Source organism: Macrotis lagotis, chromosome X, assembly GCF_037893015.1.
Source record: "Macrotis lagotis isolate mMagLag1 chromosome X, bilby.v1.9.chrom.fasta, whole genome shotgun sequence".
NCBI classification, from domain to species: Eukaryota; Metazoa; Chordata; class Mammalia; order Peramelemorphia; family Peramelidae; genus Macrotis; species Macrotis lagotis.
Genome location: NC_133666.1, coordinates 685,273,482 through 685,301,101, shown reverse-complemented (window position 1 = coordinate 685,301,101; position 27,620 = coordinate 685,273,482). Strand labels below are relative to the sequence as shown.

Sequence of the window (27,620 nt, the reverse complement as noted above, 5' to 3'; positions counted from 1 at the left end):
AGCATTGGAGGCAAGATTCAAATCCTCTTTCACTGACACTAAGTCTAGCACTCTTTCTACTCCATCACACTAGAGAAAGCTGGGGACACCGTAAGCTTGGCAGGATTCATTTCCTGAAATCATATCAGCTTTCAAATGTCTCTTTGGTGATCGAAAAAAAGATTCAGCATGAACCATATGCAAAGAGGGCTGGCAATAAGCATAAGCTTATCCAACTTTGGAAGACAAATTTAACTCGTAAGCTCAAAGATGTTCATTGAATGAGCAGACTCAAAGCTACAAACTCTCTCATCTTCCTTTCCAGAACCTCCAGCCATCTCACCAATCTCATTCATTCCCTCATTGTGGGGCCACTGGGTTCTGCCCAAAGCTAATAAAGACCCGTGTCCTTTCTCTCAAAAAGACAGGATCAAGGTCACACAAACACATAAATGTCAGCTAAATGTTAAACGCAGAAACTGACCCACCATTTACATATAATATGTCTCATACCTGGAACACCTTCCAACTCCATTCTTCCTAACAAGCATTCTGGGATTTATGCCAACTCTTAAAATGCTCTCTACCCATTATCTACTCAACAATCCATTAAACTAGTTGAAATTATCTCTTCCCTCCAGGCCTCAGTTTCTTCATGTGTAAATTTGAGTGGGTTGGATAGGACAACCTCTAAGACAACTTGCAACTCTGACATTCTCTGTTCTAAATCCTCTTTCAGCTCTAAGAGTCTTGTTCTAGGTTTCCTCCTCGCTCTGATATTCTCTCTTCTAAGGTCTTTCCCTGTTTGGACAATGTGTTCCAAGTTCCCTCCTGGAATCTGTGTTCTAAGTTCTCTCCCATCTCTGATATTCTCTAAGTTCCTTACTTGTTTGGACAGTGGGTTTCAAGTTCCCTCCTAGGTCTGAGAATCTCTGTTCTAGGCTTCATCCCAATTCTGACATTCTCTTTTTTAAGACCTTTCCTTGCTTGGACAGTGGGTTCCAAGTTCCCTCCTAGATCTGAAAGTCTATGCTCTAGGCTCCCTCCCAATTCTGACATTCTCTCTCCTAAGGTCCTGCGCTGCTTGGACAGTGTGTTCCAAGTTCCCTCTGGGGTCTGAGAATCTCTGTTCTAGGCACCCTCCTAACTCTGACATTCTCTCTTTTAAGATCCTTCCCTGCTTGGACAGCGGGTTCCAGATCCCCAAGTCTGTGCACAATGTGTTCCATATTCCTTCCTAGGTGTGAGAACCTATGTTCTACGCTCCTTCCCAACTCTGTCATGCTTGCTTCTAAAATTCTTCTCTGTGTGTTCCAAGTTCCCTCCTAAGCGGGAGAGTCTGTGTTCTAGGCTCCCTCATAGCTCTGACATTCTCCACGGGTCTTTCTGGCTTTGACAGTCTCTCTGACTCTGACATTCTGTTTTGTAAGAACTCTTCTAATTTGTAAGTCTTTCCACAATCTGTGTCTTTCAGATTGCAAACATGAATCAGAGAATTTCGAACTGAATGGGACGTCAGAGACCAGCTGCTCCTCTATTTGAGGAAAGGTATCTTTAGTATCTTTGATTTCATCTTCAAAAGCACCTACTTTGGGCACAAGGGTTGACAGAGTTAAATAAGAGCCTCTCCTTACCCTTACAGAGCTTGTGGTCTAGCAGAGAACCCTACCTCCCCCACCACAGGCAAGAGAAATAAAATACTAGTTATCTAGTCCCTCTTAGTTGTTGTTAAATTATTTCAGTCATGTCTGACCTGCCATGACCTGATTTAGGATTGGCAAAAGTACTAGAGTGGTCATTTGCCTCTCCAGCTCTTTTGACAGATGAGGAAACTGAGGCAAGCAGGGTGACATGACTTGCCCAGGGTCACACAGCTAGGAAGTGTCTGAGGCTGGATTTGAACCCACGAAGGTAAGTCTTCCTGATTCCATGCCAGGTCTTCTAACTACTGTGCCATCTAGCTGCCCAATTTTACAAAAGAATAACCTGAGGCCCCAAGTTCAGATCAGGTGAGGGGAAGATAACTTCCATAGCACATAGTAGCTGCCAAATCAATACTTCTGCTAACTCAGTTTCTATGACTTGCAGAATTCAAATCCAATTCTATTACTGTCTTAACAATTATGACCTTAACAAGCCACCTAACCCACCTCAGGCCTCCATTTCACTCTCTGCCAAGTGAAGGAATCAATGAGGTGATCTCCAAGGTCCCTTTCAGCTCTAAACCCCAGGATCTTGAGACATTTTCTGACTAGGAATTCCTCTGTCCTTCCTTTGATTCTCCCAACAACCTCTCCTTAAGTCAACACCCACCTTCAACTACCTACATCTTTTGTGAGGAAAAGGATTTGTCAAATAAACTCAACTGAAGAGACTTGAATCTAGCCTCTGACACTTACCAGCCAGGTGACCCTGGGAACTCATCTGACCTCAGAAGGCCTCACTTGGAGAGGCAGCATGGATCTAGAATACTGGATCCACATCCAGGCAGGAAGACCTGGGTTTAAACTCCTCCTCTGACTCTAACTAGCTATAGGACCTTGGACAAGTCACCTGACATCCCCTAAGCCTCAGGTTCCCCATCTAATAAAGTGGCCCTAAGATGGTCAAGTTCCTTCAAGTTCCATAGGCCACCCAGCAATGAATGCCCATTATCAGACCAGGACAGGAAGTCAGTGCCAACATTGATTAGAACCATTAAAGCTTTTTTTTTAAATTATACATAATGAAACCTCTCATATAAACTCAGTGAACAATTGTGTAATTATAATAACCAATCTTGCCTGAGTGAAAATAAGAACCACACCTTCAATCCATATGGCTCAGTGGAAAGATGAATGAGCCCACCAGTCACAGAACTGAGTTCAAATCCTACCAGAGAGTTTGTTTTTGAGCTAATGACTTAATCTCTCTGGGTCTCAGTTTCTGGCTCTATAAAATGAAAGAGGGTCTCTTACTCCAGAGTTATGGAGAGGTAGGGGTCCACAGGTCTGCAATGCTGTCAGACAGAAGCACTCTAAATTGGGTGGCGTTCTTTGGCAGACTTTTCTTTGTCACAGGGGAAGACAAGGGTGGAGGAGGTAGATGACTGTGATTTGTTAAGAAAACTTTTCTTAAAAAAGAAATCAAATGTTAACTTGCCACAGGCTGTCCATTCTAAAGTCTTTCCCTTAATGCAAATACTAGCAAAACTGCTTCGCTATTCAATTAGGGAAATCCCCCAAGTGATGCTTTCCAGATAAAAAGGAACTTCTAGCCCAAAGAATGACCTGTTCAGGAGGATGGTCTGGATGACCTCCAAGGCCCCCTCATAGACTGATCTGGTCAGCACGATGGTCCAGATGACCTCCAAGACCCTCACAGAAGAACCTAGTCCAGAGCATGGTCCGGATGACCTCCAAGGCCACTCACAGAATGAGCTGTTCAGGAGAATGGTCTGGATGACCTCCAAGGCCTCTCCTAGGTCACTCTGTATCTCTGAAGTTGTCTGATCCCTTCCCTAAGGATGGAAGCAAGGAAGCAAGGCGGTGGGGGGGGGGGGGGGGGGGGGAGCCAAAGTCTCCTGAGTCACCAGGGCCTTAACAGACCCAAACTGTACCTGTAGATATTTTCCAAGTGCAGCCACACCGGAGGAGAGTGAGTGACCCGGGTCAAAGTTACTGATTAAACCAAACCTCCCGAGCCAGCCCGCTCAGCATCGGGGCGGCCCAGCCCCCTGGAACCCCACTGCCCCAAACTACTTAGATGCAAAAGGGCCTAACCTCGGCTAAGAGACTGGACAGTTCAAAAGGCAGATGAAGCCCCCACCCCCACCCCCACCCAGCCCGCCCCGGGGAGCCGGGACTGAGCGTCCACACCGAGAAAATGAGGCGGGGAGGAGGAGGAGGAGGAGGAGGGGGCACCAGACCCCAAGCCACATCCCCCCAAAGATAATGGCTATTCTCTGGGAAAGTTAAGTCTCGGCTGCCGGGTGGCGCAGACAGCAGAGCCAGCCGGAGGGTAAATTACGGAGCTCAGACGCTCAATTATCTCCGGGGAGATAATGAGCTCTAAGTGAGGGGTCCCCAGCCCCAGGCAGGGGCCCGGGCCAGAGCGGGCTGTCTGTGCCTGGGGGGGGGGGGGGCAACGGGCCGCTGCCCCAGGCTGGGAAGCTGGGGTCGCCCCCCCCCGCTCCCTGGGGCTCCCCAACTCCCCCCGATCCAGAGCCGAGGGCCTGGGGAGCCGGCTGCGGGGCCTAAGCCTCCTGGGGGGGCCGGAGGCCAGAGAAGGGGAAGCCGGGCGGCTCCGGAGCCGGCGGGGCCCGCGAGGCCAGGGCCGGGGCCAGCGGGGCCGGGGCCGGGGCCAGCGGGGCCAGCGGAGCCGGGGCCGGGGCCGGGGCCAGCGGGGCCAGCGGGGCCGGCGGGGCCGGGGCCAGCGGGGCCAGCGGGGCCAGCGGGGCCGGCGGGGCCAGCGGGGCCAGCGGGGCTGGGGCCGGGGCCGGCGGGGCCAGCGGGGCTGGGGCCGGGGCCGGCGGGGCCAGCGGGGCCAGCGGGGCCGGGGCCGGGGCCGGGGCCAGGGGCCGGGGCCAGCGGGGCCGGGGCCGGCTCTGGCCGCCGGAGCCCTTAATCCCCTCAAAGCCACTTTGTTGTTCTCCGGGCGGAGGGGGCAGGGGGAGCCGCTCCCGGACCCCCCCCCCCCCGGCCCCGGCTGCTCCGGGAGGCCCTCTGGGGGAGGGCGGAGGGCCACGAGCCCCGGGGGGCGGGAGAGGGCGCCCCCCAAGTCTCCGGAGGCCCCCGCCCCCGGGGCTGAGGAGTCCACCCCGAGCGGCCGCTCCCGCCCGGGGAACTTTTCTCCCGGGCCCGAAAGTTCGGGGCCGCGGGGCGCCGTCACTCACCGGCCGCCGCGGGGCGCGGGTCCCAGGCCGCCCCGGCCCCGCCGGCCCCCGCCCCGCCCCGCCCCGCGCCCCGCGCCCCGCGCCACCTACCCTGCGGGCCGGGCTGCGGGCCACCTGCCGCCACCTGCGCGGGCCGCGCGGCGCAGCCGAGCCTGCGGGGGCGGGGCCGGGGCGGGGCCGGGGCGGGGCCGGGGCGCCGCCGTGGCCATGGCGACCCGGGGGCCGGCCGCGCCTGCGCAGACTGGGGCCGGGGCGGGGCCGCGCGCGGGGCGGGGCGCCCGGGACCCCCGAGCGGCCGGGGCCCCCCGGCCCCCCGCCCCCCAGACACCCGTGGGGTGTCAGTGCCCCGCCGCGGAGGGAAGGGGAACGGCACCCCGGGCCGGGCGGGCCCCCCCAGCCCCCTCCTCAGGGACACGGGGACCTCCGCGTGCGCCGCTCCGGCCCAGCCCCAGGCTGGGGCCCTTGGGGGTCTGGGGTCCGGTTGGGCGCGGGCTCTGGTTTCCTCAGTCCCCCCGGCCCCTGCCGAGCTCGGCTCAAGGCCAGGTTTCCACGAGAGGATTTTTTATTTTATCGATTTTTAATTATGGATTGCCTGATCGATTACTCATTCTATTAATGATCTCTTAGTATTATTATTGCTATTACATTAGCATTATCATTCATGTAAACCCTGCTTCAGCTCAGCCGCCCCCCGAGATCGCCCCACAGCTGTGAGAGTTGGGTGCATGAGGGTCTGAGACTGTCACCCCGCGGACAGCAGGCCCCGCCTTCCCCGAGGCCCCCCACGCATCACGGACAGCGGTCCAGCTCCGGCAGGGTCTGCCCTGCAATCACTCCGGCCGACAAGAGTCGCCGAAAGCCCCGAAAACTGCAGTGACTGGGGGGTCGGGGGCAGGGACCCCGGCGCTTGTGGGAACCAGCAGCTCCTTAGAACTTGAATCCGGGTCTTCTAAGGCAGGGCTATTGCCCTATTAGGACAGCTGGGTGCTGCCGTGGAGACAGTGCTGACCCCTGAACCAGGAGGACCGGAGTTCAAAGTCAACCTCAGTCCCTTGACCTGCACTAGCTGTGTGACCTTGGCCAAGTCACAACCCTGATGCCTCCCATCCAGGGCTATCTCCATCATCCTGATTCCTATCTGGTCACTGGACCCGGATGACCCCAGAGGAGAAAGTGAGACCGAAGACTTAGCAGAGCACCTCCTCATTCAAATCAAATTCATGTGTTTGTCACGGCGTCCTCTCCCCGATGCCAGGGTCTTCTTCAAAAGCGAAGCACAAAAACATGATCCCTGCCTTATTGCAGTAGTTCGGATCTGGTCTCAGACTTATTGGCCATGTGACCTGGGACAAGTCACTTAAGCATTCTGCCCCTCATCCAGGGTCATCTCCTCTCCTCCTGACTCCCAGCTGGTCACTGGACCCAAGTGACCGGAGGAGAAAGTAAAACTAGTGACTGAGCACAGCACCCTGTCACTCAGATTCAATCCACTAGTGATGGCTTCACCTCCCTCATATGATAGTCCTCAAGAGCAAAGGACAGACGTCAAGGCTACCATGTTGCCTCTGTCTCTCAAATACATTAATATCAGTACTCCGAAGGTAGATTGACTATGCTCACTACAATCATATTCCCACTACATCTAAACCTAGAGAGGGTACAACTTCCATCTAAAGGCTTATCTGACAGGACTGGTACTATTAGGGACAGTTTAGGTGGCAAAGTAGAGAGTGCACCATCCCTGGAGTCAGGAGGACCTGAGTTCAAATCCAGCCTCACACTGAATAATGACCTGGCTGTGTGACCTTGGGCAAGTCACTTAACCCCATTGCCTTACATAAAAATATATTTTTTTAAAAAGACTGGTACTATTCAATTAGGATACTTAGCAGTGATGAAACTATGAAAAGGTATGACAGACTCCATCCCTTTCAGTGGAATTGGCAATAATCTGAATCAATACCTTAATACCAATACCATAATCAATTAGCAAGCATTTATTAGGCACTTACTATATGCAGAATGGTACACTACAAAGACAAATCCAAAAGCAAGACTGTTCTACCCTCAAGATGCTTGCAGTCTGTAGCTACTCCAAGATAAATCAATGTAGGTATGGGTGTCAAGAGAGGGGGATATTAACAAATAGAAGAATCGGAAAAAATCTCTTCAGACAGAGAGCTGAATTTTGAAGGGAACAGAGGTTTCATAGGCAAGAGATGAAAAGAGAGAGAGCATTCCACATATGAGAGAGACAAGATGGGGCACAGGAGAGAAAATGTTATGTACAGGTGGTCCTTTAGAGCTGGGGGAAATGCTCCAGAGTTTGGGGAAATTACAAAGTTATTTTAATGTCTCCAACTTTACCCTGAAATAAAAGCTCATTTTCCAAAATATCCTCATCCTTCTGGTGATGTCTGTCTTTAAGCCATGGAACACTGTGGTCTCTGAAAAAACAAAAATTGATGATTGCTCAGAGGGCAATACAGAAAATGTGTGGGCAGCTAGACAGTCTGGTAGTTGAGGTCTAAGATTAGATTGAAATGAGAGGATCACAGATCATCTAAGAGTTAAACACATGAGTTTGAACTTAGCCCTAACAGGGAAAGGAATATTTGTGTTATCTCTGCTGCTTGGCTGGTCAAAAGTCTGTTTTACAGGCTTTTTTTTTTTTGAAGCTAAAAAGGGGTTCAAGCCGAACTTAGCTCCCTCCACCAATTAAGTCTTGAGGATAGCTTCAGTACCTTGTAAGGAATAACCAAGCTAGCCTATATGGCAGATGCCACTCCTACCATAGGGTGCATGGTAGGTATGCAGAGACTGCAACTCATTACAGATCACTGTAGCCTGGATGGATTGGCCTATGAGGACCAGCCTTGAGAGCATGTGCAGATACCTCTGCCTGCTTCCAATCCAATCATATGGAAACTTTGGGGAGCCATGTGTGACTGAGGGGTTAAAACTGAAAGGCTGAAAAGTCTTTTATTTGGTCTACAGAATCAGAACAGATATCTCAATTGTTGCTAAGCTAGAAGTGAATGTCCATAGAAAAGGTGTCACTTGATTATCACTATATATTTTTAGTTTGGTGGTTTCCTATAATGGAGGTTACTTTGACTTTTGGGGTTTTTTGTTTTGTTTTTTGTTTTTTTGTTTTTGCAAGGCAATGGGATTAAGTGGCTTGCCCAAGGCCACACAGCTAGGGAATTATTAAGTTTCTGATGTTGGATTTGAACTCAGGTCCTCCTGACTCCAGGGCCGGTGCTCTATCCACTGCGCCACCTAGCTGCCCCTACTTTGAGCTTTTGGTAGGGGAAAGCAGTTGAATGCATTCTAGTCCCTGGTCATCACTGTCCATGAATCCATTTATTTCCTTTATGTTTGTTCTGTTCTGAGGGGAGACAAATAAGTGCCCCAATATGGATGGCAAAAACAATATGATATGACAGAGGGCAGCTGGGTGGCACAGTGGATAGAGCACTGGCCCTGGAGTTAGGAAGACCTGAGCTCAAATTTGACCTCAGACAAGAATTGCCTAGCTGTGTGACCTTGGGCAAGCCACTTAACCCCACTGCCTCATAAAACAAACCCAAAGAACTCAATATGATGAGACTTAGGGATTCAACGTCTCATCAGAGGACCCAAGAATGCAGGTCACTGGAACTGGTAGCTATGGTTCCAAAAGTTAGTAGGGGTCCTGAGCAGTAGCTTTGAGAAGAATTTACCCAAGAAGTGACCATGTAGGCATTTCAAGGTAGCAGCTGAACAGCCCAGCAACAAGTTGGTACAATGGATAGAGCACAGGAGTTAGTGTCAGGACAACCTGAGTTCAGAAGACCTCAAGCACTGTGTGATTCTAAACAAGTCATTTAATTTGTTTGCCTCAGTTTCCTCATCTATGAAATGAGGATAAGAAAACACTAATTGTCCAAGGTTGTTGTGGGAATCAAATGAGATAACATACACAAAGTTCTCTGTAAGTGATATTTAAGTCTAGCTATCCTTAATATTATAATTAACTCAGCAGCCGCAGAATCCAACAGGGTTGCTGGCCAAGAGGTGGTTCCTTCTCCTTCCCCAAGACTTGAACAGGAATGGGAAGAGAAGGAGAGCAGCCTGGCCTAGCAGTGGAGAACTAGTTCAATTTGAGAGATTCTGAGATCCTACTCATGACTGGAAGCAGGAGCAGAGACCAAGAGAGAAGCACCAGCAGAAATTTAAAAAAAAAAAAAAATCTCATCCAAATGCACCAACAGCTTCAAGCAATGAGACCCTTTTGATATAAAAAAGTGTCTGCTGAGGTCTCAAAATTGACCTCCATCCTCATCTAGACATCTAGACTGAGCTGGGCTTACCATCCAGCAAAGAGTTATGCCGGGGGGGGGGGGGGGGGGGGGGGGGGGGGAGACAAAGTTAAAAAAAAAAGAATTCAAGTCCAGAAATGATTAGTAACTCCCTTTCCACACTTATTTTCTATATGTATTCCTCTCTACTTTTGCTTAAAATTTAAATTTAAGACTACTCTCCTCAGAGATCTTGATATATAAGGGGAGACTGGGCCCCTGATTTGAGATGGGGGGGACTATTTTATATCAAATGTCCTTACTATCATTGTCAATAAATCCTTTTTAAAAAAAAAAATTAATGGATTCTGCCAGTTGACTGATAATGGAGAGCACACTGGTAGGGGCTCATGTGATACAATTATAGAAATTATAATTCCTCAGGAATAGTCATAGAATTTTGAAGGGAATCAAAGTCATTTGTGCCTCTGGATCATGAATGAGAATGGGAATTGAAGAAGTGACCTTGAAATTTCATGTAAATAATTATAGAGAAGACAGTAAAGGTCATCATCTAAAACATGAATGAGCAGTAGATATGGGCTAGTTATGTGGCATAACCAAGGTACAGCCCACATCTTCCATTAATATCCTCTCAATTTTAAGTGGGGGGGAAATCCTAAAATATTAGGTGGATCTCCAATGGCAAAAATATAAAGGAAATAATTACATAGGATGAACAAACATTTTGACATGTTAGGCTATGATCTACATCATAGAAGTCACTAGTCAATTTGAATATGTGTTAGGTCCTATTTTTTAAAAATTTAAGGCAATGGGGTTAAGTGACTTGCCCAAGGTCACACAGCTAGGCAATTATTAAGTGTCTGAGGCTGGATTTGAACTCAGGTACTGCTGACTCCAGGGCTGATGCTCTATCCACTGTGCCACCTAGCCGCCCCCTTAGGTCTTATTCTAGAAAGAAAGAAAGAAAGAAAGAAAGAAAGAAAGAAGAAAGAAAGAAAGAAAGAAAGAAAGAAAGAAAGAAAGAAAGAAAAAGAAAGAAAAAGAAACAATCCTTGCTTAAAGGGGCTTATATTACCCTGGAGAAAATGCTGCATGTTCACAGATAAATATATAGGAAATAGGGAGTGGTGGCCCAGCTACCATAGAGTATTGTATAAAGTGCTGGGTCTGGTGTCAGGAAAACGAGTTCAAATTCAGTTTCATACATGTACCATCTGTGTGACCTTGGGCAAGTCACTTTACCATATTTGCCTCAGTTTCCTCATCTATAAAATGAGCTGGAGGAAAAAATGGCAGACCACTTTGCCAGGAAAACCCCAAACTGGCTTATGACTGCACAACAAAAGTGGTGGGAAGGACAGACAAAGCAATATTTGAGGAGGGAAAGAATAATTTCAATTTAGGGATCAGGAAAGACTTTATGTAGGATATGTGCCTGAGCTGACCTTCTTCTCAAAGCTATTGCTCAGGACCCCTCCTAACTTTTGGACCTTTAGCTACCAGTTCCAGTGACCTGCATTCTTGGGTCCTGTGATGAAACTGAATCCCCAAGTCTCATCATACTGGTTTGTTTTTGGGGGTTTTTTTTTTAGTTTGTAAGGTAGTGGGGTTAAGTGACTTGCCCAAGGTCATAGGCTAGGGAATTATTAAGTGTCTGAGGCTAGATTTGAATTCAGGTCCTCCTGATTCCAGGGCCAGTGCTCTATCCCCTGTGCCACCCACTACCCTCCATCATATCATATTGCTTTTTAGATCCATATTGGGGCACTTATTTGTCTCCCATCAGAAAGGAACAAACATAAAAGAAATAAATGGATCCATGGGCAGTGATGCTTTCCCTACCAAAAGCTCCAAGGAGCCTCCATTATAGGAAACGACCAAAATAAAAAAATACAGTAATGATCAAGTGATACCTTTTCTATGGACATTCACTTCTACCTCAGCAGCAATTGAGATATCTGTTCTGATTCAACAGACCAAATAAAAGACTTTTCAGCCTTGAAGGGAAGAGTTCCAAAGGCGGAGATGCGTAGGGATGCATGGGAAGTATAGAATACTAACAACAGTTGGGAAAGGAGCGGACCCCACCTGTGTGGACAGAGGTTCCACATGTTTCAAAGTCTGTCCTTGTGTAACTCCGAGGAAGGTAGAATAGACATCTCTAGCCTCTTCTTCTACCCTTCTCCAAGGAAAACCCTGATTCCTGCCTGGAGGGGAAGCAGGAAGTTGGGGCTGAGGGCCACTCCACTCTCTAGCCAGCTAGAATTATATTTGTCTGCTTCCTTAAATATTTCTTTTCTAAGGAACATGATTAGGTTCATTCTAATTTCTGATTGCTTTGTCATTTCTGGGAGGAAGGGAAACCCTAGGCTCTCTCTTCAAGGTCTGACTCCTCTCGAATCCAAGTATCCGCTCCACAACAAACCCATAGTAAATAGCAAAGAAACCTATTTATCTAAATTGTCGCAAAACTGAAGTCAGAGAAGGTATATGTGGGAGAAGATATGCCACCAGAGAAAGTATACACAGGAGACTATATGCCAGATTCAGATCGAAGGGGTTCTCTCAGTGGAAATGAGATAATGCAGCTCCACCAAGAGAGATTGTCCTTGATCTGGGAACAGGGATGTGATAGAGATGGCTGGCTGTCTTTCCCATGTCTTCCTTTTCTGTCTTCTTCATGAAAGTTGAAAGTCAGAAGCCTTGAAAGTGCCTTGATTCTTGAAAGATTTTGGAAGGGGACTGACCCAGAAGAGTTCAGAAGAGTCTCCAAAGGAAAAGGTTGGAGCTCTCTGTCCTCTCTGGATTCTCACCATCTCAATCCTCTCTTTCATGTAGGACTAGACTTTCATCTCCACCGATAAGGAGAGAGTCCCAGAGTAACAGGTTTTGGGACAAGAGATACACAACATGGAGTGGCTGGGTGGCGCAGTGGATAGAGCACCGGCCCTGGAGTCAAGAGTATCTGAGTTCAAATCCGACCTCAGAACTTAATAATTACTAGTTGTGTGGCCTTGGGCAAACCATTTTAACCCCATTGCCTTGTAAAAACCTGAGAGAGAGACAGAGAGACAGAGATACACAACAACATAAAGACAAGTTACTCAGAATGTCTTAAGAACTCTGATCAATGCCAGGACCCAGTATGATTCCAAAGGGCTGATGAGGTACTATCTTAACTATCCTAACTGGAAGGGTGGTGGTCTCAGGGAGCAGAACGAGGCATACAAGTGTGTGGACTTGGTCACTGAGGGAATTTGGTGGGCTTGACTATGCCTATTTGGTATTATGGTTTTGGGAGGGATGTAGAAAGGCGGAAAGGAAAGAAAATTAATAGTTGTTCTTTTTTAAAATTTTTAATTTTTAAAAAAGAAAAGAAAGCCAAGTTGCAGCCATATGAAAGAAGGACTTAAATACCAACCTATTTCATTCTGGAGGCAATAAGGAGCCATTGAGAGTTGTGACGCATGGGAAGTGATTAGTCAGCTCTGTGCTTAGAAAAAAGAAATTTTATTTTGGTCCTTAGTGATATATCTCAATGAATACAATGCCTTAACTCTGTTGATCCAAAACACTTTCACCAGCAAGTCCTTCAGGACAGAAGTAGAATATAGGAAGTTTGCTTCTACTTACCCAGTCTTCCTACAGAACATTCTGGTGAGGGAGGCTTGTTCATTTAAAGGGGTCAAGCAAGGACTCATATGAATCTGGCATTGCCTTATCAGGGAGTGAGTTCAATTCTCCTAATCCAAAAGTGACCTTCCAAGGGAAGGAGAAATTCAAGCCAGGGGAGGTTACAGGGCTTGGTTTCTGAAAGCAGTATCTGGACCAAAGAAAAGGGAGCCAGAGACTATGGCTAGGAGCCCTGTGACCCTAGGGATCAGCTAGCCCAGTAAGGGTAAGAAATCCTTGGTTAGTTTGGAAATAAAGGAGAGAGCTCCAGGGTGCTTGACCTTAGGTAGGGTAGGGAAAAGGGGCTGGAAGGGATTCCTTCCCAAGATTATTTCAACAGGAGAGTCAGGAATGCCTGGCAGAAACACAATAAGCTGAATGGGGGGGGGGGGAACCACATTAGACCCATAATCGGGAACACCCACATTCTGATCCCAGGAATTTAGAGTCCAGAGAATAAGTAAGGGTAGTATTGAAAGCGCAATGGATTTCAATCCTCAAAGAGATCTAATTTCCAAATAACCTCCCTTAGCCATTTACCATTTGTGTGATTCTGAGTAATTCAGAGAACCTCTCCAGTTCTTCATTTTCCTATCTGCAATAGAATATGACAACTGTCATCCTATAGCCCTTGGAGCTTTGTGAAATACTTTGGGTAGGGAGAAGGGTTATCAGGGTGCTATTGATCAATTAAGTCCCCCAATAGGCTGTCAGATTTGGAGTGGCCCATTTGAAGTTTGAAAGGGCATGAGTCCTTGAGAGGGCTATTTACATATGAAAGGGTTGGGAAACTACTCCAGTTGAAGGGTGATCAGGACAATGGACTGGCTCCTTGGGTGGCCAGGATGCCATTTCTGGACCCATTCAATTTCCTGAGAGAGTTTGGTTTTAAAAGATGAAGAGACCGATCCTCAAAAGGCAGAGGAGAAGCAAGTCAGTAATGAAGGAAGAATGGAGCTTTTGAGCACATTTCCAACACTTGGGATGTTCCTTGTGTCTCTGGCAGAATACACTACCTGTACAATGTATTTGTCGACCAATGAACAATTTTTCATTAATAGTGAATGACGTATCAGCAGGAGCAAGTGGCTATTAGAGATATTTGCTTGTCTCAGGGGACAAAGAAAACCCAAGTTAACACAGTTTCCCAGAACCCAACTTTCTGGGAAATGAGCAGATGAGAGGGGAGTCTTGCTGCTCAGGGGATGGTAGGCATGTGACCTTGGGCAGGTCACTTAACCCTGATTTCCCAGCATCCAAGGCCATCCCTAGTCCTGATTCCTATCTGGCCACTGGACCCAGATAGCTCTGGAGGAGAAAGTGAGGCTGGTGACTTGGCATAGCAGCACCCCCCCACTCAAATCCAATTCATGGGCTTGTCATGGCATCACCTCCCTGATGTCAAAGTCTCCTTCCAGAATGAAGGACAAACATCTGACCCCAGACACAAGTCAATGAAAGAGCAGAACTGGGAAATTTTCCCTCTTGTGTTAGAGGAAGAGTTCTGGTTCTTTCTGAAAAAGTCTGGCAGTATCCTAGCTAAAGATTGCAGCTGAGCCAGGAGACAGTGATAGAGAGTATGACCAAGCAGCAGAGCCATGCCCAGCCTGGCCCAGCAAAGATATCATGTTCCAAGTGCCTTAGCTCTTCACTAGCCAAAGAATGCACAAAAGAGAATGAGGTAAAATTACAGTGGGAAGGAGAGTGAGAGTCAGGCTTTAAAAGTCAGTGGACTTTGTATTTGATCCAAAGGGTAGGAGTTTATTGAGCAATAGAATATTGTGGTCAGTCCTGTACTTTGAAGAGATCGCTTAGCAAGGGACAGCTAGGTGGTGCAGTGGATAGAGCTCTGGCCCTGGAGTCAGGAGAACCAGAGTTCAAAACCAGTCTCAGATAAGTAGTAGCTTTGTGTCCCTGGGCAAGTCTTTTAACTCCAGTTGCCTAAAAATATCATCTCTCTGGCATTATTGTGGAAGATAGTTTGGAAAGGGGAAATACTGAAGCTAGCAAGAATATTCACTTAATGTATAGCAAGGAAACAATGTAAAGACTAACAGACTGCCTTCTGTGGGGTGGGGGGTGGGGGGAGGGAAGTGCGATTAGGGGGAAAATTGTACAATTCAAAAATAAATAAATAAATTGACACGAATAATTATGAATATTCACTTGCTTCTGTTTTCCACCCTGTTAGTCCAAATCCCCAAAGGATCAGTGAGAAAAGCCAAGGCAAACTGCCAATTCCTCAATCACATTCCTGAATCACACCCCCAAGAGTCTGGACATACCAAGTGTGTATTCACTAATGATAAAGAGAACCTCTCCATGTATCTGTCTTTAATAGCTTAAGGTATTTGTGCATAAGCACTTTACAAAAAATAATCTCGTTTGATCCTGGGAGTACTAGAAGATGGGAATTTATTATTAGCCCCACATTATAGCTGAGGTGATTGAGTCATTTCAGTCATGTCTAACTCTCCATGACCCCATTTGGAGTTTTCTTGATAGAGATATTGGAGGGGTGGCTAAGTGACACAGTGGATAGAGCACCAGCCCTGGAGTCAGGAGGACCTGAGTTCAGATCCGGCCTCAGACACTTAATAATGACCTAGCTGTGTGGCCTTGGGCAAGCCACTTAACCCCATGGCCTTGCAAAATAACCCTAAAAATAAAAAAAAGAGATATTGGAGTTGTTTGCCATTTCTTTCTCTGGCTCATTTTACCAATGAGGAAACTGAGGTAAAGAAATGAAGTGACTTACCCTGAGTCACACAACTAGTATGTGTCTGAGGTCATATTTGAACTCAGGTCTTCCTGACTCGAGATCCATAAGCATTCTCCTATTTATTTAAGTTTCTCCTTTGTAAGAGTGAGAGCTCCTTGGGGAAATTGGACTCAAATTTCTCAAGACCTAATCAAAGCATTGGTACACTGGTACACAGCCAATCCCAACCTCCTGCTTCAGTTCTCGGAGTTCTCTCCCAGAAGTCCATTAAGAGAATGGCAAGAAAGACAGATCCTCCAAGCAGAATGATGTCTGTTTTGACTGCTACATCATTCCTGCTGCTGAGGAATCTGCCAAGCACTAAATGGAAAGTTAACAGTAACTGGCATTCATTATGGAACTGGAGCTTCCTGGTGAGGTAGCCTGATGTGTCGATATGGTGGACACTCCTCTTGTTTCTTAAGGGTTGTGAAAACTTTACATTCTTATCATCTCATTTAATTATTACAATGATTCTGTGGGGCACGTACTATGGAATTATTATCCCCATTTTATGAATGAGTAAATTAAGGCAGACAAAAGTTAAAGGTTACACTTGACCATAACCACCCAGCTACTAAGTGTCAAAGGTTGTCTTGGAATCCAAGTCCTGATTCCAAGATGAATACTTCATCAACTATTATGTGGTACCTCCCTGAAGACCAAGGTTGCAAGGGGCATTGGAAATAAGGTGCCCTTCATTTTACAGAAGGGGAAACAGAGGAGATTCTTTTAATGTATAGACTAGACTAGATAGCTGCTAGTCTCAATTTCTGTGATTTATTGGGAATACGGTTTTTATTTATTTATATATGTTCATATATCCTATAGAAAGTAGTTTTTCAAGGGTCAGAATGATTTCATTTTGTCTTTGTAGACCCAGCACAATAGTAGACACATAATAAACATTGGTAAATTCACTTAACAGCTACTGATATTTCTATATCGATTTAAGAAGATAACAATAAACATTAGTATAGCCTTTAATTCTAAGGGTCAATCACATGAGACTCTGTCCTCTCAGGGAAAGACTGATTACTCAATGGCTCTTGTCTGTCTGAGGGGTAAGAGGAGATGGAGAAAGCAGGAGAGAAGAGAGTTGAAAGTGTCTTTAGGTTCTTCTGGCTTCCAGCTGCAAGAGAGAAGATCCTGGATACCAACCTTCCTTTAGATGTCTGAAGGGAGAGAAAGACTCTGGGAAGAAGCCAGCATGGCAATTATTATCATATCCCTATACTCAGTTGGCTTCACCAAAAACTTCAGGAAATATTCCCCTTGCTGAGATCTCCTTTCTCCTCATTCTCCTCCTTCCTTCCTTCCTTCCTTCCTTCCTTCCTTCCTTCCTTCCTTCCTTCCTTCCTTCCTTCCTTCCTTCCTTCCTTCTTTCTCTTTCTTTCTTTCTTTCTTTCTTTCTTTCTTTCTTTCTTTCTTTCTTTCTTTCTTTCTTTCTTTCTTTCTTTCTTTCTTTCTTTCTTTCTCTTTCTCTCCCTTCCTTCCTTCCTTCTCCTCCTCCTCCTTTTTCCTCTCTCTCTGAATCTGTCCCTCTTTCTGCATCAACATTTCTGTCTCTTCTTTCTTTCTGTCTCTGTCTCTATTTCTCTTTCTGTTTCTCTGTCTCTGTGTGTGTGTCTCTACCTCTCTGTCTCTCTCTCACTCTGTCTCTGTTTCTCTGTCTCTGTGTGTGTCTGTCTGTCTCTGTCTCTCTCTCTGTCTCTTTCTCTCTCTGTCTGTGTGTGTGTGTCTGTCTGTCTGTCTCTGTCTGTCTGTCTCTCCCCCTTAATGGAAAATTTCCTTCAATTTACAATATCATTTTATATATGTGTACTTTTCTACCATTTTTGTTTTGCTATCAACCTGAACAATGCTTTGCTATTTGTTGTGTGTTTCCATTTTGAACTGCTATCTGCTGGGACAGAATTCAGGGCTTGAATTTAAATCTTAGGGCCCTTCTTCCCCATTAAAGGACAGTTAGCCAGAGATTAGCGTGAAAATTACATCTCCTAGACTAATAATATTTAAGGAAGAAGATAGATATAATTAGAACCAGGTATTCACTCTCTCTGAGTAGAGGAAAGTAGTGGTCTGTGCCTAGTCTCACCCTCCTGCTTCCCTTCCTCTGGCAGTAATCAAAATCTCTCTAAGGGAAGGGGGGAGAGAGAGAGAGAGAGGAGAAACTATAAATGTCTATTCTCATCTTCCTTGGATACCAACAGGTCTATACATATTGTAATTCATTTGATCTTCACAACCCCATGAAACCCGATGAGGTGTTAGAGTTTTTTGCATTTTATAGATGAATAAACTAAGATTTAGAAGTTAAGTGACTTGCCCAGGGTCTCATGGTGGGATTTGAATTTAAGTCTTCCTGTGTCCAGGTCCAGCATTCTATGCATTGTTCCACTGTGCTTGCTGTCCTCACAATCCTATGAGATAGATAATACAAAGATTGTGACTACCACCCCCATCCCCATTTCACAGATGGGAGAACTGAAGGCTCAGAATGCTATGACTTGGCCAACATCTGAAGCCAGGTCCTCTGATTCTTGAGATAGAGTTCTTTCTACTATCTTGCTCTCCCTATCTTATTCTTTTTTTAAAAAAATTTTGTAAGGCAATGGGGTTAAATGACTTGCCCAACAGCTAGGTGGTACAGTGAATAGAGTATCAGCTCTGCAGTCAGGAGGACCCGAGTTCAAATCCAGTCTCAGACACTTAATAATTGCCTATCTGTGTGACCTTGGACAAGTTACTTAACCACATTGTCTTAAATAAATAAATTTTAAATGACTTTCCCAAGGTCACACAGTTAAGTAAGTATTACGTGTTTGAGGCTAGATTTGAACTCAGGTTCTTCTGACTGCAGGTTCAGTGCTCTATCCACAGTGCCACCTAGCTGCCCCTCTCCCTACCTCATTCTTAAAGTTTTTATTAGAAGTGGTTATTTTAGCTGATCTGAGATTCTGAAATCATTTAAATAACTGTGTGAATCCAGAAAACTCTGAATCTTGGATCCAGAAGGGATCACAGAAGTTAAATAAGACAAGACAATGGGTAGTCAATCACCTGTCCAAACCTCAAATGAGCAGGAGATCTAATAGCCATTCCATGCAAACTATTAGGCTCAGACTAAATTGGGCCATAATCAGCATCGTTTGCAGTTGCCACCCATTTGGCCTGTGGGGCCAGACCAAAGTAGTCTAATCCTTCTTACCTGTGTTCTAAGTTCAATATCCAAAGTTTCTCTAGACTGGGCTAGGCTAGGTGTGGGGGTTCGGCAGCATCACTATAGACTCCACCACCTCTAGGTTCATTTGCTGCTTGGTCATAATCTCTACCTCCTCTGTCTTCTGATAGAAGGAGAGGGATTAAACGAGAGCAGTGGTGATAAACTCAGATAAAAATGTGGGCCACCAAACTGGATCTAAAGCTCTATGTCATTCAGTCTGACTCTTTGTGACTCCATTTGAGGTTTTATTGCAGAGTTACTAAAGTGGTTTGCCATTTCCTTCTCCAGCTCTTTTTACAGATGAGGAAACTGAGGCAAACAGAGTGAAGTGACTTACCCAGAGTCACATAGCTAGTAAGTGTCTGAGGCCAGATTTGAACTCTGGAAGATGAGTCTTCCTAACTCCAGGTCCAGACTTCTATGTACTATGGTGCCACCAAGCTTCAAGGCTACATATTACCTTAGAAAACCAAACACACTATCTCTATCTCTGTCTCTGTCTCTCCACACACATATACAAATATACTATACAAAATATATACACATGTATATTTATAAATAAACATGCGTATATACAGATTACATAGTATTTGTATATGGATGCCCTGGATGCATCCGGGTCAACTCCAGTCATGCTGATTCCTCTGTGGCCACTGGACCCAGACGGCTCGGGAGGAGAAAGTGAGGTTGGTGACTTAGCACAGCTCCTCCTCATTCAAATCCAATTCATGGGTTTGTCATGATATCACCTCCCTGATGCCATTTTGAGAACAAAAGGCAAACGTCATCAGAGACATCAGAGACAAACATCATATACTGTAGATATTCACAATAAACATATTTACATGTTTGTGTTCCTATGTATATATTTACATATAGTTTTATATATTATTATTATTATTATTATATGATACATTTAATGTGCATATTTTATTTATTTCTACATCAACTTTAAAATCCAATAGAAGCCGCACTGTAATTTGGTTCAGGCCATATTCGCTGTTGTTACAGGCTTAGTACTCCCAGATTAAATGGCCTCTAAAATCCCTTCCAAATCCAGATCCCCGATACAGTGTAAGATAGGAGGTTGTTGAGTCAGTGGAACACCTTGTTTTGCTTTGGCCCTTTAAGAATCGCCTCACCTATAACCAAGTCTGCCGCCACCCTCATGTCATGAGGATGATAAGATTAGAAGCACCTCTGGTTGCATAGAAATTCTGTTCTTTAGAACAGGAAGGACAAAGCATGCCTTCCCCAGACCTGCCTCTCTGAAGACAGGGCTGCGGAGACTAGGATGAGCAACCAGCTTTCTCCTTGGAGATTATTAGCTGGAAATTGAGCAGAGAAATGGGCAGCAACATGGCATCCTCAAAGGTAAACCCAACTGGGGAGCTAATCAAGTGATGGGATTTAGATCTGGAAGGTGCCTTAGGGGTTATCTAGTCTGATTTTTTTTTTTTTTTTTTGCAGAGGGGGAACTGAGACTCAGAGAAAGGAATTGAATTAGCTAGTAAATGGTAGAGATGGTATTTTGCTCCTTCCGTGACTCTATTTTTCTCTGGATCTGTACCTAAGGGAAGAATGAGAAGTTATCTGGATCTGAATAATAATGATAACCAGTAGTTACATAGCATTTTATGCTTTATATGTATCAACATTTCTTTTGATCCTCACAATAACACTTTAAAGTAGGTGCTATTATCAATCTGGTTTTACAAATAAGGAAATTGAGGCCAAAAGGTGTTGAATGACTTATTCAGGGTCACAGAGCTAGTTAGCTTCTGGGCAATCTTTGAACTGAGGTTATTCTGACCTTAGCCACTTTCCCCTTCCCTACCATCCCTATATCCCCAAGGGGAGATGGAGAAGCTATAAATTCTCCCTCTTCCAGGAGAACCCAGCAGCTAGATGGCACAATGCAGAGAATACTGGTCCTGGACCCAAGAAGACTTAAATTCAAATCCCACCATCTCTCTCTCTTTCTCTCTCTCTATATATATATATATAATAGATTTGATGTTAGAGGATCTGGGTTCAAATCTTGAACTCAGTTACTTAAAAGTGAATCTGTCATTAATTTGTTTTCTGGGTCTCAGTTTCCCCATTTTCAAAATGATCATTTGATAATTCTAAAAGTCTAAGATCCCAGTCTTGAATCTTATGATTCTAAGAGGAACGGGCTTAAAATTATAGCCAGAAAAAGGATAGCTTGGCCTTAGATTTCAAAAAAACTGCAACAGACGGATCCTGGAGTAGAGACCTCTTAAAATGGCCTGACAGGGGCAGCCAGGTAGCACAGTGGATAGAGCACCAGCCCTGGGGTCAGGAGTACCTGAGTTTCCAATCTCAGATACTTAATAATTACCTAACTGTGTGACTTTGGGCAAGTCACTTAACCCCATTGCCTTAAATAAAAAACAAAAATAAATAAAATGGCCTGACTCAGACCTGAAGCAGGATGACCCGAGTTTGAGTCTTGACTCACTTTCTTAATAGCTGTGTGACTCTGACCAAGTCATTTGACTTTTCTTGACCAGATTTCTCTTTTCTTTTTTCTTTTTTTTTTTTTTAGGGTTTTTTTGCAAGGCAAATGGGGTTAAGTAGCTTGCCCAAGGCCACACAGCTAGGTAATTATTAAGTGTCTGAGATCGGATTTGAACCCAGGTACTCCTGACTCCAGGGCCAGTGCTCTATCCACTACACCACCTAGCCGCCCCCAGATTTCTCTTTTCTGTAAGATAAGGATTTGGACCAGATCAGAAGAGAGAGAGGTAAGGGAGAAAGAGAGAGAGAGAGAGAGAGAGAGAGAGAGAGAGAGAGAGAGAGAGAGAGAGAGATTGCTTTACTAATCTGGTGAAAACTTTAGGACTCCCTTTCAGAATCATATTTTCTTTTTCTTTAATTTTATTTATTTAAGGCAATGGGGTTAAGTGACTTGCCCAAGGTCAAACAGTTAGCAGTTATAAAGTGTCTGAGACCATAATTGAACTCAGGTCCTCTTGACTCCAGGGCCAGTGCTGTAGCTACTGACTCACCTAGCTGCCCCCTCAGATTCATATTTTCAAATCAATCAATTTTCAAATCAAATACATTTTAGTTAGAGACTAGGTGACACTGCAGTATAGAGTGCTGGGCCTAGAGGCAGGAAAACTCATCTTTCTGAGGTCAAATCTGGCCTTAGACCCTTACTAGCATCTGTAAAATGAGAGGAAAAAAGGAAACAGCCAACTGCTACAGACCCTTGGCCAAGAAAATCTCAAATGAAGTTACAAAGAGTCAGACACAAATGCAAAATGACTTAACAAGAAGGTGGAAACTAGTGAAAAATAGAAATTCAATGTTTTTTGACCTTAGGGTAAGAATCCTTGGACTAGATGGTCTCTAAGGTATCTCCTAGCCATACATCTCCATGATCTGATTTAACCACAATATTTTTCAAAGATGGAAAGAAGACAAACCCTTCAGTAATATGGGGAAGTCCTGGGTTGGGGGGTGGGGGCTTACAGAAACTCAGATTAATTTCATTCTAAGGATATGGAAATGTTCCTGGAATATCATAGATGTTAAATAAATGCTTTTTGTTTGACTAGTCAAAAAAGAGAGCCTAGGACCTTACCTCAGTAGTGCCTTGGCATTATCTCACTATGTCTCTAGGTTTTCTAAGCCTGTACCTGCAGAGCACAAAATGGGGCAGGGCCTTAGAAACTGGGAAGATTTAGAGTGGGCTGGGCAAGGCTGCTGTGTTTGTTTAACCAGGAGCAGCATAACTAAGTTTAGAAGCAATTCATCACCAGACAATATTGGGGAGGAAACATGGAACAAGGAAGGGGAAAAAAAGTAGGACCTTGGAACTGGGAATGTCAGGGTTGGGAGAGGTCTTAGAACAAGGGATGTTAGGGCTATGAGGGGCCTTGGAACAAGGGATGCCACTGGAAGGGGCCTTAGGACAGAGGATTTCAGAGCTAGAAGGGGTCTTAGATCAAGGGATGTCAGAGCTGGGAGGGGCCTTAGAACAGAGAATGTCAGAGCTGGAAGGGATCTTTGAACAGGGGATGGCAGAGCAAGCGATACTTTGGAAAAAACCCTAAAAGTGACTAAGGTCTTTAGAAATAATCTCCCTGCATCTTCTTTTTTCCCAGATGAACTTGAGGCCCAGAAATGGCCCAGGACAGTCTCCCAAATAAAAAACCAGATTCATTGTGGAGAAACCCTCAGCACATTCTGTTTGTGGACAGCAAGTGCTGAACCCTGGGGACCTGGCAGTGCCCATGAGGAACACTGGCGACAGTGTGGGCTCTGCCCTGGCTTTCTCCTTGGTCTGCATCTCTGCCTTTGGCCTTCTCTCTCCTGCCTGGTTCCAAAGTGATTTGTTTTCTTTTGGACTCTTTGCCTGGTGCTCCTGGTCTGAGGGTAATGGCTGGAACCAGACCTGTGTGGCTTACAAGAACTTGGAGGACCTACCTGACCTGGCCTGGAAGGTAGTGATCATTTAGGGGGAAACCCAGGAGCTGGCCTCCAGAATGGAGGGAGGGAGAAAGAGAAGGAAGGAGAGAGGCAGGAAGGGAGAGAGAAAGGAAGGGATGAAAGAAAGAGAGGGAGTCGGGCAAGGAGGAAGGGAGGGAGAGAGGAAAGGAGGAAGGGAGGAAGAAACGAAAGGGAAATTTGGGAGATGTGAGGGGGAGGGTACGTAGGAAGGGAGGGAAAGATGAAGGAAGGAAGGAGAGAGAGGTATGGAGGGAGGGAGGAAGAAGGGAAGGAGGAAATAAGGGAGGGAGAAAGGGAAGGAAGGAAGAAAAGGAGAGAGGGAGGAGGAAGGGAAAGGGGGAAGGAGGGAGGTAAAAAAAAGGGAGGGAGGTAAAAAAAGAGGGAGAGAGGGAGGAAGGAAGGAAAGAAGAATAATCACCTCCTATGTGCTAAGCATTTTACATTTACAAAATCATTTGATCTCCCAACATCCCAGGGAAGTAGATGTTTTTATGAGGTTAAGTGACTTGGCCAGGGTCACCTACTTGCCCAGACAGGTAAGTACAAGAAGTCGCATTTGAATCAGGACTTCCTGACTCCAGGCCTAGCCCTCCATGTGCTCATTGCTACTTAAATGTCTCTAGAGACTGAAGAGGCCTTCAACTGGGCAGTGAACAAATTTGTTGAAATACTGGCCAGGCTGCTGAGAGTAGAAATACAAAAAAAAAAAAAAAAAAAAAAAGGAAGCAAGTCAAAGGTGATGGGGGGGGGGGAGGGTTTCCCAAGCCTTGAAGGAGGATCTGAAGTTCCCACCTGTGGTCGGTCCACTGTAACATGTGGGCAGTTCAGAAGGAACCTTCTAGAGGCATGATGTTGCAATCCAAAAGATAATCCATATTTCCATATTGCTTCCCAAAGAACTTGGTTCACAGCCACCCAGACAGGTAGATCTTTTTTTGTTTGTTTTGGTTTAGGTTTTTGCAAGGCAATGGGGTTAAGTGGCTTGCCCAAGGCCACACAGCCAGGTCATTATTAAGTGTCTGAGGTCGGATTGGAACTCAGGGACTCCTGACTCCAGTGCCAGTGTTCTATCCACTGTACCACCTAGCCGCCCCTGAGAGGTAGATCTTGAAAGCATCTCCCCTGGGAGAATACTCTCCTTGAGTGCAGGCTTTGCATCCTCATCACCTGGAACATAATAAGGATCAATAGTGACCAATTCCCATTTTGCAGATTAGGAACCTGGAAGATGATTTAGGAAGCCAAAGTCCTCTGAGATCATTTGGGGTTCTAGGATTTGGGACTGGAAGAGATCTAGATCCTCTGCTAATTTTACCAGAGAGAGGGTGATTTGCCAAAGGTCCCATAGGTATTCCAAATCCTTCATTTTACTGATGGGGAAACTGAGAAAGGAGATGATTAACCCAAGGACACAAAGCAAGTAAGTGATGGAGCTGAGAGATGAACCCAGGTCTCTTAACTGCCATTCCAGTGATTGTTAGAAAAACAATAAAAATGCTATCTACCTATTCACATCGCAACTAGCTCATGAAGAAGGGGAACTGGAGTGACGTCTTTTCTTCCCCCATTAAATGTTATAGTTTGAAAAGAGTTTCATTTTACACCAAAAATAAATGAGTCCTGATAAAATAAAATAAATAAAATAAATGAGTCACAGATGGGAGATGACTTGACTTGAGTTTCTTTTCCCAAAGCATCCTATAAAGGGAAATGATTCCTATTAGCGACTGAATGGAAATGGAAGCTTTTTTGATTTCTGGGGGTCTTGATCCTCTTTGTCTCCCTTAGGCCTCAGCTGCACTGCTCCTTGGAGGCTGGGTCCTGCTGGTCTTGCGGGCCCTGCTTCTCCTGTCCTGGACAGTCCTCCCTGAAGACTTCTGCCCAGTGAAAGGACGCATCCCAACCCAGTATATACTGGCAGCATCTGGTAAGCCCCTTGGCTTTTCACTACCATATTTCTGGCTGAGCCAACTCCTAACTAGACTGACAAAGTCAAATGAAGAAACTGACCTTGCCAAAATTCAGCAGAAAGAGCTCAGGAACTGGAAACCAGATGATCCATTTTCAAACCTTAGCTCCCCTATTATTCCCTTTGTGACTTCAGGAGAGTCACCTCACTCACATATCCCCACTGCCTCAGTTTCTTCATCTGTCAAATGAGAAGGTTGGACTTGGTGGAAGGTATAGGATCCTTTCTAGACTTAGATCTATGACTGTAGGCTCCTATTATTCTCTGAGCCTTAGTTTCCCCATCTGTAAAATGATGATATTGGACTATTGGACCATAATTCTCAAACCTACCATTTTTAGACCCATCTGTTAGATGGTGCAGTGGATGGGGCACCAGCTCTGGAGTTAGGGGGACCTGAATTCAAACCTGTTCTCAGACATTTACTAACTGTATGACCTTAAGTAAATCCATTCATCCTGATTGCCTCGCACCCAGGGCCATCTCTAATCCTCTTGATCCACATTTGGTCACTGGACCCAGATGGTTCCAGAGAAGATAGTGAGGTTGGTGACTTTGCACAGCCCCACCTCACTGAAATCCAATTCACTTGTTTGTCATGGCATCACCTCCCTGATGTCATGAAGAACCAAAGACAAACATCATCATCAAGTCTTGCAAAATCCTGGAGCTGGCCCCTTTACTATCAAAGCTCCCTAAGGGAAAGAGCCTATCTTGCCTTAGTATTTGTAGCCATCAACATCTATGAAGCACAATGCACTTAAACCCTGGGGATCCAAAAAAAAAAAGGCAAAAGATGGTGCCTGCCCTCAAGGAGCTTACAATCTAATGGTGCTTATCCTAAGTGTTTATCCTCCAGTACAAAAGGCTTTCCCCTTTTCTCCTTCCAGTCATCACCAGTCTTCTTGGCCTGTTGCTTTTCCCATTCAGTCTGTCCTCCGAGGTGGCTCGGACCGCTTGTGGCCCTTCCACTGTCTACAGCAGCGGCCGGTGCCACCTGGGCTGGGGCTACATCACGACCATCTTGGCTCTGATCCTCACTGCTCTCTTGTTCGTCATCGGAAGAGTCCGAAGATACAAGACCCAGGAGAAGACTTTTTCTAGCATCCCTGAAAGAATTATCTTCATTTCAGAGTCAAATAGATAGAAAACTTTGCTACAAATGACTGCTCCCTGCTGCCACCTAGTGGTACCAACATCTCTGCAAGATGCTCTGCCCAGGGATGGAGGCAGGGGATGTTTACGAGGCCACAGACCTGTCCCTAATTCACTCTGGGATCTTGTGCAAGTTACCTGCTCGCTGGGCCTCAGTTTCTTCACCTGACAAATAATAGACTTGGAAAGATCTGAGGTTCTTAACCTGAGGTCCATGGACCCTGAAGGAGTCTTCAGATTTTGGAGGGGGGCATAAATTTGGATGAAAAAGAATTCCAAAGTTCTTTTTTATTTGTTTGTGTGTGTGTGTGTGTGTGTGTGTGTGTGTGTGTGTGTGTGTGTGTGTGTGAGAGAGAGAGAGAGAGAGAGAGAGTGAGAGAGAGAGAGAGAGAGAGGTAATAATCAGGGTTAAGTGACTTGCCCAGTGTCAAATATCTGGGGTCAAATTTGAATTCAGCTCTATCTGACTTCAGTGCCAGTGCTCTATCCACTGTGCCACCTAACTGCTACTCATTTTTTAAAAAACCTCCTAAGAGAAGTATAGGTTTCCCCAGACTACCAAGGCATCCATGATTTAAATGAGGATAAAAATCTCTGGCTGGAATAGTCTCTAATATCCTTTCCATCTCTTAAGCCAGGGATGCATCTGAAAAACAGAAGATATGCAGACAAAATTATTAAAAGTGTCAGACTACAATGTTATGAAAATATTTCAAACTACAGAGAAAAAGGGGCAAGACAGATACCAATGGGGCACAACATAGGTGAATCTCCCCCCCCCCCCACTGCTGTCACCAGTTCTTGACATTCAGCTAAGAGGTATCCTCTAATCCAAAGGGTTCAGACTTAGACAGAACTTTAGAAAAAGAACTGAATTCACCACCTCACACCTCTCAGAGTGGCCAACATGACCAGAAAGGATGATGATCAATGTTGGAAGGGATGTGGGAAATCTGGGACTCTAATGCATTGTGGGTGGAGCTGTGAACTCATCCAACCTTTTTGGAGAGCAATTTGGAACCATGCCCAAATGGCAACAAAAATGAGCATACCCTTTGATCCAGCAATACCACTACTGGGTCTATACCCTGAAGAGATGATGAAAAAGGATAAAAACATCACCTGTACAAAAATATTCATAATAGCCCTGTTTGTGGTGGCAAAGAATTGGAAATTGAGTGAATGTCCAT

At 45.5% G+C, this 27,620-nt stretch overlaps 2 protein-coding genes across 4 annotated transcripts in view; one reads left to right on the top strand and one right to left on the bottom strand.

The window, feature by feature from the left end:
• Positions 1-4,990, bottom strand: part of KIAA1671 (KIAA1671 ortholog) — a 319,688-nt gene extending 314,698 nt beyond the window's left edge. For 2 of the 3 annotated variants that reach the window (XM_074206146.1, XM_074206145.1), the window contains exon 1: positions 4,943-4,990. The gene's annotated coding sequence lies outside the window, so the exon portion shown is untranslated. The remainder of the gene's footprint in view (positions 1-4,942) is intronic. The other variant, XM_074206148.1, reaches the window with a different exon arrangement.
• Positions 4,991-23,089: 18,099 nt separating this feature from the next.
• Positions 23,090-26,422, top strand: LHFPL7 (LHFPL tetraspan subfamily member 7). The gene is made up of 3 exons (XM_074200950.1): positions 23,090-23,299; positions 25,095-25,233; positions 26,166-26,422. Exons 1-3 carry the CDS (start codon positions 23,090-23,092, stop codon positions 26,420-26,422), a joined length of 606 nt encoding a protein of 201 aa, XP_074057051.1.
• Positions 26,423-27,620: the final 1,198 nt, after the last annotated feature.

What these genes read in the sequence shown, in the direction of transcription:
- LHFPL7 (XM_074200950.1), top strand. Translation starts at nt 23,090, where the DNA reads ATGAGGAACACTGGCGACAGTGTGGGCTCTGCCCTGGCTTTCTCCTTG. An exon ending in TACCTGACCTGGCCTGGAAG is followed by an intron (nt 23,300 to 25,094) that starts GTAGTGATCATT and finishes TGTCTCCCTTAG; the next exon opens with GCCTCAGCTGCACTGCTCCT. An exon ending in GTATATACTGGCAGCATCTG is followed by an intron (nt 25,234 to 26,165) that starts GTAAGCCCCTTG and finishes TTCTCCTTCCAG; the next exon opens with TCATCACCAGTCTTCTTGGC.